We start from the raw sequence: 11,148 nt of genomic DNA on the forward strand, positions 1-11,148 counted from the left end.
ACTTGTTTGCATAGCTCCGCCCCTTTGGTCCTTCTTATTTGAGATTATTACGGCGGTCCAAGTCGAGCGCCTGAAAGGCTGCCCAAAGTTTGTGCGAAAGCCCCTCCCTCCCAAAAAAATCCCTCGTGCAAACAAAGGAGGCTTAGGCAAACGGATTCTCTTCTACCAATGTGGCAGCTAGGCTCTCTCCCATTGGCTGGCCGCTACCTGGGCATGCAAATGAGCATCCTGGAGGATATAACGGGCCGGTGCGGGCGCCCAGCGCGCCAGGTGGCGCGATGTCGTTCTATTCTCGTCCGCGCAGCGGCTCCCTGTCCGCGGCCTCGGGGCGCTTCTATCCGGCTTCTTCCGCGGGCTCCGTGCGCGGCAGCTCCGGCGGTTCCGACTCCTGGTTCTCGTTGTCCCGGCTGCACGCGGCGCTCCCGGCGGCGCGGGCCAGCGCGGATGTGGCTCCCGCCTGGCTGGGCCCAGGCCGGCAGCAGGAGGCGCTGCAGGGCTTGAACGAGCGCCTGGCCGGCTACCTGCAGCGGGTGCGCGGGCTGGAGGTGGCCAACCGAGCTCTGGAGGAGGAGATCGCCGCCATCCGAGCGCGCAAGGCCGGCGCCATCGGCCAGAAAGACTGGGAAGCCTGCGAAAGGCCCCTGGCCGAGCTGCGCAAGCAGGTGAGGGGCGGGCGCGGCTGAAAGGGACGGGGTGAAACACCTGGCAGGTGGGAAAGGGATGCGAGCGGAGGGGACGCAAAACGCTGGTGGGCTTGGCAAGAGAGGATAGTAGAGCGCCTTTCAGGCGATTCTCCATCTCCAGGTACGGATGGTCATCTGCAGATCATTCCAGCACTTCATAGGACCCCAACACAGCTACACACACCAAGGCCACGGTTCCTTCCATGCACGTTTTCTGCCCCACTATGTTCAATGGAACTCGCTGGAAAGCATGATTGGCTAGCGCTTTGCTGCCCAGTGTTTGTACTGCAGGTAAATCCAGGCGATTCTGGCAAGTGCAAAAGATAAAGGCATGGGTGGGAAGGTCAGAAACTGGGCGAGTAGAGTCAGCGGGCAAGGGGACACATTGACCTGATACAGGTTGAAGGCAAGAGAGAATGGTGGAAAGCAGAACTGGAGGAGAACTGGTGCAAAGGAGCCAGACTCAGCCCTAAACCCATTTGCGATATGGATATCCAGTGTTTTAAAAGTGCCACAGAGCACTTCATGTACATGGTATTACCACAATCCATATAAACACCAATGAAAAGCATATGACACGGGTGGTGCTGTGGGTTAAACCACAGAGCCTAAGACTTGCCGATCAGAAGGTCGGCAGTTCAAATCCCCATGATGGGGTCCCTGCTCCTGCCAACCTAGCAGTTTGAAAGCACGTCAAAGTGCAAGTAGATAAATAGGTACCGCTCCGGCGGGAAGGTAAACGGTGTTTCTGTGCGCTGCTCTGGTTCGCCAGAAGTGGCTTAGTCATGCTGGCCACATGACCCAGAAGCTGGGCAATGGCTCCCTCGGCCAATAAAGTGAGATGAGCGCTGCAACCCCAGAGTCTGTCACGACTGGACCTAATGGTCAGGGGTCCCTTTACCTTTTAAATTGGAGGAGATGCACTTTGGATTCTAGAATAAAGTGTTGTGTATGCGCATGTGCAGTCTAAATGTTTTCCCAGCTTTTCCAGAAAACAACCAAGCACCCTCTCCACACCCATATAACTTTTTGATCCAGTTTTCTCTTGACAATTTGGTAACAGTCTGGTTAAAAATACAAACTTATTCCCCCACTCCCTTTCTATAAGAGTTGTATGGAAATAAAACCCCTTCTTGATAGACTTTCTTTTCTTCCTTGTACGGGATGCTTGCATGTCCAAACAAAGGAGGATCCAGACACTCCCAAAATGTGGGGATGTAATAACTTCCTTGGAAAAAATCACCTAACCCTCCCCTTTCTAACACCTGCCTCCCCCCACCCCCCAAAAAGAAAGCACAGCTGTAATGTACTAGTTTCATAGTAAGGCATACAACTCCAATTGTTTCCCTGTTGTAAGCTTATATTTAAAAAGCTGAGTGTAGCAGGAAATCCAAGCCCTTGGTTTGGTAGGTGTAGCTTTCTTTTCAGGCTAATATCCTTGGATTACCTGTTTGACCACCTAGTGGAATCTACATTTCTGCCCAACTGGTTTTCAGCATGTTCTTGTAACACCAGGGTTGAAAGGTGCTGAGATGTGCAGCATCTAACCAGATAGATTCATTCATAGGAAATTTTCCAGAGCTGAGCATGGCTAGCAGCTCATCAGCTTTTTATAGGTGGTTTGCAAGGGCTAGTCCATCCATAATGCACTAGAGTGGCTCAAAAGGAGGGGTAGTTTGTGTGTTGAGTTATTATGTTCTTATCCCACTGTTCAGACATTGATTCCCAAAGTGGTTCACATCAGTTTACAAGAGAAAGGAGGAAGGGCTCTCCTGGAACACAATGTTTGACAGGGAACATGATTCAGCTAGGATACACCCAGCCTGTAGAGAAAAAACAACACATCTTATTGATGTAGTGGTTTATGACAGAACAGGAACACTGAATTGAAGATTCAATCATTCAGATTTTCATTACCAACAAGTTACACATCAACACAATGGAGTCTCATAAATGGCCTACTCTGGATAGCACAGAGCAAACATTGCAGCCATCGGTTCCTAGATTTTATTTTGTATAACCAAATGCAATGGTTCAAAGAACATGTCTGCCATGCACATTAAAAAAAATATGTTCATTTGCTTTGCAAATACATTTGCACCCTCTAGGTGCAGCTGATTTTCAACAGGAGCCGAGAATATGGGATTGATGCAAACCTATTTGAACACGGTGGGATTTTTGCATAGGATTGTGTTGTACATGCATTACTGATATACAACTGCTTCTTCACATGTCAGGTGGAAGACCTCAATTTGGACAATGTTAAGCTGCTTCTGCAAATCGATAATGCCAGGTTGGCAGCTGATGACTTCAAGCATAAGTAAGTTGTTTTGTTTACAAACCTTTACAAAAACTGTACCATAAAAGCAGGCATGGGGAAAGAGTGTATAATTCTATTCCAGACACCTAAATGTGAGGAGAAATCACAATGAAGTCTCTTGGGGTGTTTGCGTGTTGAATTCCATATGCCAAAGAAGATTCAAAAATAAAAACTGGGATCCCTTGAAAATGTTGTTTTCTCACAGGTTCAAAGTGAAACATTCTCACTTTCTAATCAATTAATTTAACACTCTTCAGTGTTAACTGGCTATCACACTTTTAGCGTATGTTACTTTTTGTGGAGTAATTCTGCTAGTGCAGTTCTTGAGGTTCTACACTGAAATTAGTATTGGACACACAAATTGTTAATGTTTCTTGTCCTTATGATTGCATTGCCTGTAAGAGATACCTGGGTCATGAGGATAGAATCTCTGTTGTATACATGGCTAATTGTCTGTTCCTTGGGACCTCTATTCATGACCTCCAACCCTGACATCCTTCCTGCACCTTATTTACTCATCTCTTTCTTCAGCTATGCTGCACCTCACGATAAATTCTGTAAATTCGATTATATGTGGCTTGGAGCCACCATGTCCCAGGTTCACTCCTTGGCATCTCCAGGGAGGGGCTAGGAATGTCTCCTGCTTAAAACACCAGGAAGTTGCTGACAGCCAGTGTCGCTAAATGGACCAGTGGTCTGACTCAATAGGAGGGGAGTGGTTTTTGTTGGATTCTTGTTCCTTGTCAGTTTTATATTGATTGATTGGTGTTTTTATTCTTTGTAGTTTGCTTTTATCACATGAACTGCTTTTAGATTTCATAGCTGAATGATGGGATAGAAATTTAACATTTGCTTTAAAACATACACATATAAGCCATATGACTATGTGAACCTGTGAGCCTTCTGTATCTATCTATCTATCTATCTATCTATCTATCTATCTAGAAAAGTGGCAGTCAGGAAAGGTTTGAAAAGCTGCTGCTAAATTTTTGAGTGAGACATTCATCTAATCCTACACTCAACCAGAGCCAGAAGAGACAACAGAGTACCAGGGAGACAACAGAGTACCAGCTATATCCCAATGGCCATGAAAATAGATTAAAATATTAAAATACTAATATCAATATTTAAATAAAGTTAACCCTCACCCCCAAATGTGGAGGTGGTCTGGGAAAATACCTGAGCATGATTTACACCCGGGTCTAAAAGGTTAAGTGAAAGTCTGTTCCATTACTTGCACTTGGTTTCAGCCTTGCAACTTGTTTGTTCATTTGTTTCTTGTTTCCTCCTCCCCTTCTTCCAGACTGGATGCAGAGCAGGCTATGTGTGACAGTGTGCAAAAGGACACACATGGGTTGCGCAAAATGATCGATGACACCAACTATTCCCGCTTGAAGTTGGAAGGGGAACTGGAGTCCCTCAGAGAGGAGCTGGCTCACTTGCGCAAAAGCCACCATGAGGTAACAGTATGGCGAGGGCTGCGTCTGAACCCACCCGTGTTTCCATCCCCAGGTATTCAACACACAGCTCTGAGAGGATTGGAATATTTCCCATGTAGTCAGTATGTGTGTCCATAGTAAATACATGCTTGCCCTTATCCTAATAATAATAATAATAATAATAATAATAATTTATAGCCAATAATGACATTCACACACACACCAGAAGAATAAAGAAAGCTTACACGGAATGAAAGATGCTGCTTCAGGCTACAACTATGCAGGCAACAAGCCCTACAGTTCATACACACCTTAATTATGAGGGTAAAATAAAGGCCCTACCTAAACATGGAGAGTGAGAACACCTGATCTGGTCATAAGCGGAGCACAAGTCGGGGATAGATAACTGTACCTTCCGTGAGAGTTAAGATCTCCCCTTCAGGATCCTATGTCAGCAAGCCATGATTAAGCAAAGCACAAAGATGATCATTGAGATTGTAGAGCAAAAAGGAGGGCCTGTTGTGTGAGCTACCTGACCACTGAAAATCTGGGGTTCAAATACTATTTTGAGCCAACTGAGTGAGTGAATAATCTGACACCTTAAACCCTTTGATGCATTGTTTATTTCATGCAAGTTTGCCATTGTGTCCTGAGATAAGTTTGAAACTGAGTGGTCACAACATTAGTTGGGGATAACCAACAAGTTACCTATACATTTCCTGAATAATTTACTTTTGAAAGAAGATTTTGTTGCCCATGCGAAATCCAGTTCCTTCTTATGGGAGGGTGATGATTAAACTTTTTTGGAAACTAGAGATCAGTATGCTGATCTTTACAGTAAAACTGTCTGCTACCCCTATTAGGTCATGTCTAAGGTAGGAACTGGTACCAGAGTTGTGCATAGTTTGTTGAGGGGTATATTTTATATTAAAGCTATGACAGCTGCACTGATGTGCCATGATCTGCAGTAATAAACCATGTAAAAAGTCCAGACTAGCATCCATTGTTACAACAGATACAGCCAAGAAATATCTCACGCTGCAGACAGTTATTATTATTAATAGTATTATTATTATTATTAGTAGTAGTAGTAGACCACCCTTTATGCATCAATCTCAGGGCTTTTCACAATTTAAAATTCCAATATAAAAAGCACGTAATACATAATAAAAATAAGAATAATAAGTAAGATCTCTAGATCCCATGGAATCATGTTCTGAGAAAAATGTGTGGGGACATCCGGCAGTGAAGTACTTATGACTCTTAAAATAGAAGGGAGATGAGACAGTAGTAAACAATTGGAAAGTGTACATATACTTCAGGCTTCTCTGTGGAGACAAATGCTTCCCCCCAAAGGCCATATTGACCTCTGCCCCCTAACAGGCTTTCTCCCTTTCTGCATGGTCTGCAGGAAGTAGAGGCTCTCAATGCTCTGATCGCCAAATCTGACGTAACGGTGCAGGTAGATAATCCACAGAAACATGACCTGAGCGAGACCATCGCTGAGATCCGCAACCAGTATGAGAAAATGGCTGAGCAGAGCCGTTCCGAGGCTGAGGACTTGTACAAAACCAAGGTGAGGAGGGCGCTAGGGAAGGGGAAGAGCAGGGACGGGACAGAAAATGGGTTGAGTTCACATTTAAAGGCAAATCTACCTAATTCATTTCCCCCCCAAAACAATACGCAAACTTGAAACCCAGCCACTGTTCAGAATTCACACTTCACTGAATTTTGCAGTGCCATTCCCCAGCCAAGCAGGAATGCATATACAGTGGAACCTCGGTTTTCGAGCGTCTAGGAAGCCGAACAATTCGGAACCCGAATGCCGAAAACCTGGAAGCGAATACTTGTTTTCGAACGTGCCTCGGAAGTCGAATGGCTTCCGAGGCGCATTTCTACATTTTCGCAATGGAATTTGCCGATCGCCCATTGAACCTCGGTTGTCAAATGTTTCAGAAGTTGAACGATCTTCCGGAATGGATTATGTTTGACAACCAAGGTTCCACTGTACTAAGGTAAAGTATGCATTCAATGGCAGGTAGCAGTGGAAAGAACGTACCAAAAATCATTGTATTTGGGGAGGCTGCTTTGCAAAAATGAGTATATTAGGTGAACTTGCCTACAAACGTGTGTATTAGGAGTAACTCACTAAAATGCTGATGCATTTTTTCGCGGGGACCTTTAAAAAACAATAATCACAAAATGACATGGAAATGTGGAGAATTGATGATTGGAAAATCGAAAAACTGTGAGAAACCAACAAGATTGCTTCATCCCTAGGAGGGAGCATGGCTCTCTGCCCCACACTAACTTCCCTTTGCCATTACTGTTCACCCTTGCAGTTTGACTCCATGTCTCAAGAAGCAGATGTGCATGCCCAGGTGCTGGAAGAAGCCAAAAGCGAGTTGACAGAGCTTCGTCGGCAGCTCCAGGGAATAGAGATTGAACGCCAGACTCTGCAGAAAACGGTAAGAAGAGGGGTGCCCTCTTTCCTTCCCAATTCCCAGTATAGGTCATAAGAGGCTCTCCTGAGCAGTGAATAACTTCTTCCTGAAAATTATAAGCATGCAACAGGCAGTGAAGAAGTACCACTACTTGTTTTATAGCAGGACTGTCGTCTCCTGTCATGCTCTTTGTCAATCATCTGCGTATCAAAATTATTCAGTTATTATTACAGTTCTATCCCAACTTCCTTGCAAAGAGCTCAAGCTGGCATCCATGGCTCTCCCCACCTCCCCATTTTATTCTCACAACAACCCTGTGGGGTAGGTTAGGTTGAGAGTTGGGAACTGGCCCAAGGCCACCCAGGGTCTTAATTCAGCACTTGTAACCAATACACCCCCAGTGACTCTAGATAGTTTTTCCTCAGAGATGAAATCCATCAAATAAGAGGTCTGTTACATCAGAATGCACAGCTAAGGGTTGAACTTAGAATTAAAGGAACTTACCCCCAAAGCAAAATACCTTTATTATGACCAATCAACTTGGAGTGAAGAGTGAAGTGAGAAAGATTGCTTTGACCAATGCCTTATCAAGCACCCAGAGCTGGCTTGAGATCTATTGCTGCTAAAGAGAGAGGTTGTGATGACCCCGCTCACCCCCATTCTATGTATAGAAGCTGACCTGACTTCAACACTAGCAATGGCTCATGGTCCTTCACATCAGAGGGCAGCCGGCTAGCTAAGGGGTGCTGGGCCAGTGATGCACTGCACACAGTTCTGTCCTCCATATCCATTTTCTAGGACAGCCACTGCACCCTCTGCAAGTTGAGTCAGCCCAGGCTTCTCACACCTGTGGTTGCTGGGCTCCAGGAGTGACAGATGCTACTGTAAGAAAGGACACAGACTTTTGCTCCTTGCTCCAGCTGTGGGTGAATGAAGGATGCAGCTTTTCTGACATCCGCTTCACAAGAAGCACCAGTTCTACCTCCCCAAGCTGCATAAATATTACAGACTGGGCCTATTAAATGTCATTTGTTTTGGCACGGATGTCTATTTTAATATGATTTAAACTTTAAAGGTGTGGCAATGGCTGAAAGCTGCACAAGCACTGGGTGGAATCCCAAGAGACTTAAATTCACCCCAGAGACTTTTGTTCGACCCATGGAACGTATCGACTCCCCTACCTGAATAGTTGATTTCTTCCTCTATGAATAAAGCAACCTATGCTTAAAGCTCTGCTCAGCTTCAGAAGCTGTTTTTTGTGAGTCAACACACATGAGGGTACTACTGTTGAAAGAACAAATCTAAAACTCATTAAAGTAAGAGAGCTGCTCTTACAGAATTTGTGGAGTCCTGGCCAATATTCACTCATTTTTGTTGTTGCTATATGCCTAATTCTGTATAAAAGTTAGGGTATCAAATTTTGTTCACTGCATAAGCCCAAACCATTTTGTGATGCAGATAGACACGCTGGAGAATACCTTGAAGAACACAGGAGAGCACTATCAAAATGAAATGACCAATCTCAACCATATCATTGCCAAGCTCCAAGATGAGCTGGCAGCCTGCCGCGCTGACTTGGAGAGGCAGGCCCGAGACTATGAGGCCCTGCTAGACCTCAAGACCAAGCTAGAGAACGAGATTGAACACTACCGTAGCTTGATCGAGGGGGCAACAGACAGGTAACGAAGGGTTATGCCCCTGACTTCCTTCCTTGTACTTCTTCGTCATATGCCTGTTGAATGTCCCTGGAGTTCTTCCACCAGGCTCACTTTCCCTTCCCCAACCTACATTTGACATTCCTGTCTCCCTGGTTGGTTTTTCCTGTATGATCCATGCTACCAAGTTTGATTCACAATATGACATTGGATGGAGTGGCTGGAAAACTAGCAGATGTAGATTTCTGAAAACATGCCCCCCTACCAGTCAAAATTTTGTGTGATGTATCTATCCATTGGACATTATTTTTCTAGCACTGCATGTATCTGAAAATACTTGCTTCCTAATAAAAATATACCAGGAGCTACCTTCATATTGGGCATAGCATCAAGTTACAAGATTATAAAGAAAGGAGGATAGGATTATTAATCATTTGTGCTTTGCTGTTCTTCCCTAGATCAGGGTAGTAAAAGATTAAGTAAATCTACATCCTAATTAGGTCTGAACCCTCGCAACCTTCAGTTCTATAGCTAGAGCTGCAACCAGTACATGACTTAGCTGTCTCTGAGCTGACTGCCTTGTGGGACAGAGGAGCCAACTCAGTTTCTGCTTTTTCATGAATGAGGAAGACCATTAGCTAAGACAGGTGGTTTTAAGGTATAGAATGGGAAGGCACTTGCATCTTTCAGAACAGCATAAAGGGGAAAACCCACTGGTGCTGTTTCTCTTATCATTGTAGCCGTGTGATGTGACAAGGTGTCTACTAGTGAAATTTTGTCTCTAAAGCCATTACTAAAGCTGCAGAAGCCCTCATGGCATCTGATGCTGGCAGCCTCATTTTTGTCAAGCTATGAGTGATAGAAAGGTTGCTAACAATCATTTCAGTCCCTTGAGTAACCGCACTGACTTTGGAGGAAACAAGGCAGCAGATGGGAAATATGGCTGTAGAAGCTAATGCAATGCGTTCAGTGGCACAGGTGTGTAAGCAAATCTGTAGCAGGAAGCCCTCACGGTAAGCAAATTGTCCTAGGATGGAGCAAACAAACTGCTGCCATGTTTTGTATTTTCAGAGGGGAGTTGCAGAACTCAGGCAAAGCAGGTAAGTTCTCCTCTATGATGTAGCAGTAGACATTACTTAGAACAGTGCTGCCTGCTTCTGCATGTCTGTGTCTGCCTGAAACCTGCTTGTTGTTCTCCCGGCCTCACAGTTCAAACACTCTCCCAGGCTTTGTTGTTTGCTTTTCTACCAACAGGACTGTGGCTTGGTGTGAAAAACTCTAAACTGAGTAAATTGTTCAACATGCACAGGAGCTCCAAGCACAGTGCTGTATCAAGCCAGTTGGCTGTACCCAAGTATCTTCAGGAAGTCAGTTTTATGCATTGGAGGATGTAATGCACACATACAAAGCTTGAACTCATATTTACCAGTGTGTACCCTAGGAACCAGCCCTGTTTCTCATTGACAAGCAGCAGTTGCAGTCTCAATTGAAAGCTGCACAGGTGTCCTCAAGGTGGAGGTTGCATTTAGCAGTGTCAAAAGGCAGTCTTCAGGCTTTTTCCTTTTTTAAAAAAGCAAGTTTTTGATCTCTGAGTCCATCCTAGGCTTCACACTCTAACCAGTTACTTTTTATTCCTCTTTTGCAGACACCAGGAGACAGACCATTAAGAAGGTGGTGGTCACCACACAAGAAATTGTGGATGGGCGAGTGGTGACTCAGAGATCGGAGGAAGTGATTCAGTAGGCTTGTCCAGTGTGATGTTTGCTAATCCCTGTATCAAGTTCCTTTTACTGCTGAATAAAAGAAACAATGTTTAGCAACTCTGGACATCCTGTCATGACATTTGCTTGCACAGTTTACTGTGATTAGTCAAAATCTATATTAAAAGACAACCTGGAATACAGAGGTTGGACCCTGCATAAACCACATTAGCATTAGAGTGAACAAGTGCTGCTGTCCCTCATCTACTAGGCTAGAGCCCCATATGGCAGCAATGGAGAACAAGCAAGTGCACATTTACTAATTCCTGAAAAGCTGAAAGCAGAAGGTATTTTATACTTCTTTTCAGAGGACTGTTGCTTCCCCACCACATCAGAAGTACCAGCAGTGAAGGTCTATGCCATCAGAACTGTCAAACACTATGGTAGACTTTCTCATATTATTCATTGCTGATTTTAACTACTTTAACCTTGGCAACACAGGCTTCCTACATGACCTACTAGAGTCCTCAAATCACATTTCACGCACATCACCTCTCATGAGAATACAGCCCTAGTGGTGTATCAGCAGAGGTCTCCATTAGGAGTATTGACAGACCTGTATTTGCTAAAAGAATGGGGAGTGAAATCAGCAGACTTGACCCTTCCCATGCCCAGAAATTATCCTGATCCTAGGAAGAGGAGAAATTAAAATTCAAAAGAAAACACTGCTACTCTTAATCTGCCATGGTCATTTCCCCCTTCCTTTCAAACTATAAAATTTTCTTTTCAAGTGTGTCTGTCACACATTAGCCAGAAGCTGCTGAAAAGTCTGGGCATCTTATTTATAGCCTTTCCCATATGCCTTTTCTGAATTTGTACAAGAATAAATTAATAATGCACATCTAAA

The 11,148-nt window shown here is 44.5% G+C and overlaps 1 protein-coding gene across 2 annotated transcripts; it reads left to right on the forward strand.

Moving 5' to 3' along the window:
- The first annotated feature begins 101 nt into the window (after positions 1 to 101).
- Positions 102 to 10,361, forward strand: LOC307203246 (keratin, type I cytoskeletal 18-A-like). Of its 2 annotated transcripts, XM_079953923.1 has the most exons (8): positions 102 to 662; positions 2,921 to 3,003; positions 4,307 to 4,463; positions 5,854 to 6,018; positions 6,785 to 6,910; positions 8,345 to 8,565; positions 9,613 to 9,641; positions 10,187 to 10,361. In XM_079953923.1, exons 1-8 carry the CDS (start codon positions 279 to 281, stop codon positions 10,282 to 10,284), a joined length of 1,263 nt encoding a protein of 420 aa, XP_079810049.1. In that variant the 5' UTR covers positions 102 to 278; the 3' UTR covers positions 10,285 to 10,361. The 2 variants fall into 2 exon arrangements, with proteins under 2 accessions (XP_079810049.1, XP_079810050.1); XM_079953924.1 differs by lacking the exon at positions 9,613 to 9,641 and having other exon boundaries at positions 107 to 662.
- Positions 10,362 to 11,148: the final 787 nt, after the last annotated feature.

Source organism: Podarcis cretensis, assembly GCF_951804945.1.
Source record: "Podarcis cretensis genome assembly, chromosome: 1".
NCBI classification, from domain to species: domain Eukaryota; kingdom Metazoa; phylum Chordata; class Lepidosauria; order Squamata; family Lacertidae; genus Podarcis; species Podarcis cretensis.

What these genes read in the sequence shown, in the direction of transcription:
- LOC307203246 (XM_079953923.1), top strand. Translation starts at nt 279, where the DNA reads ATGTCGTTCTATTCTCGTCCGCGCAGCGGCTCCCTGTCCGCGGCCTCG. An exon ending in AGGACTTGTACAAAACCAAG is followed by an intron (nt 6,019 to 6,784) that starts GTGAGGAGGGCG and finishes TCACCCTTGCAG; the next exon opens with TTTGACTCCATGTCTCAAGA. An exon ending in GCAGAACTCAGGCAAAGCAG is followed by an intron (nt 9,642 to 10,186) that starts GTAAGTTCTCCT and finishes CCTCTTTTGCAG; the next exon opens with ACACCAGGAGACAGACCATT.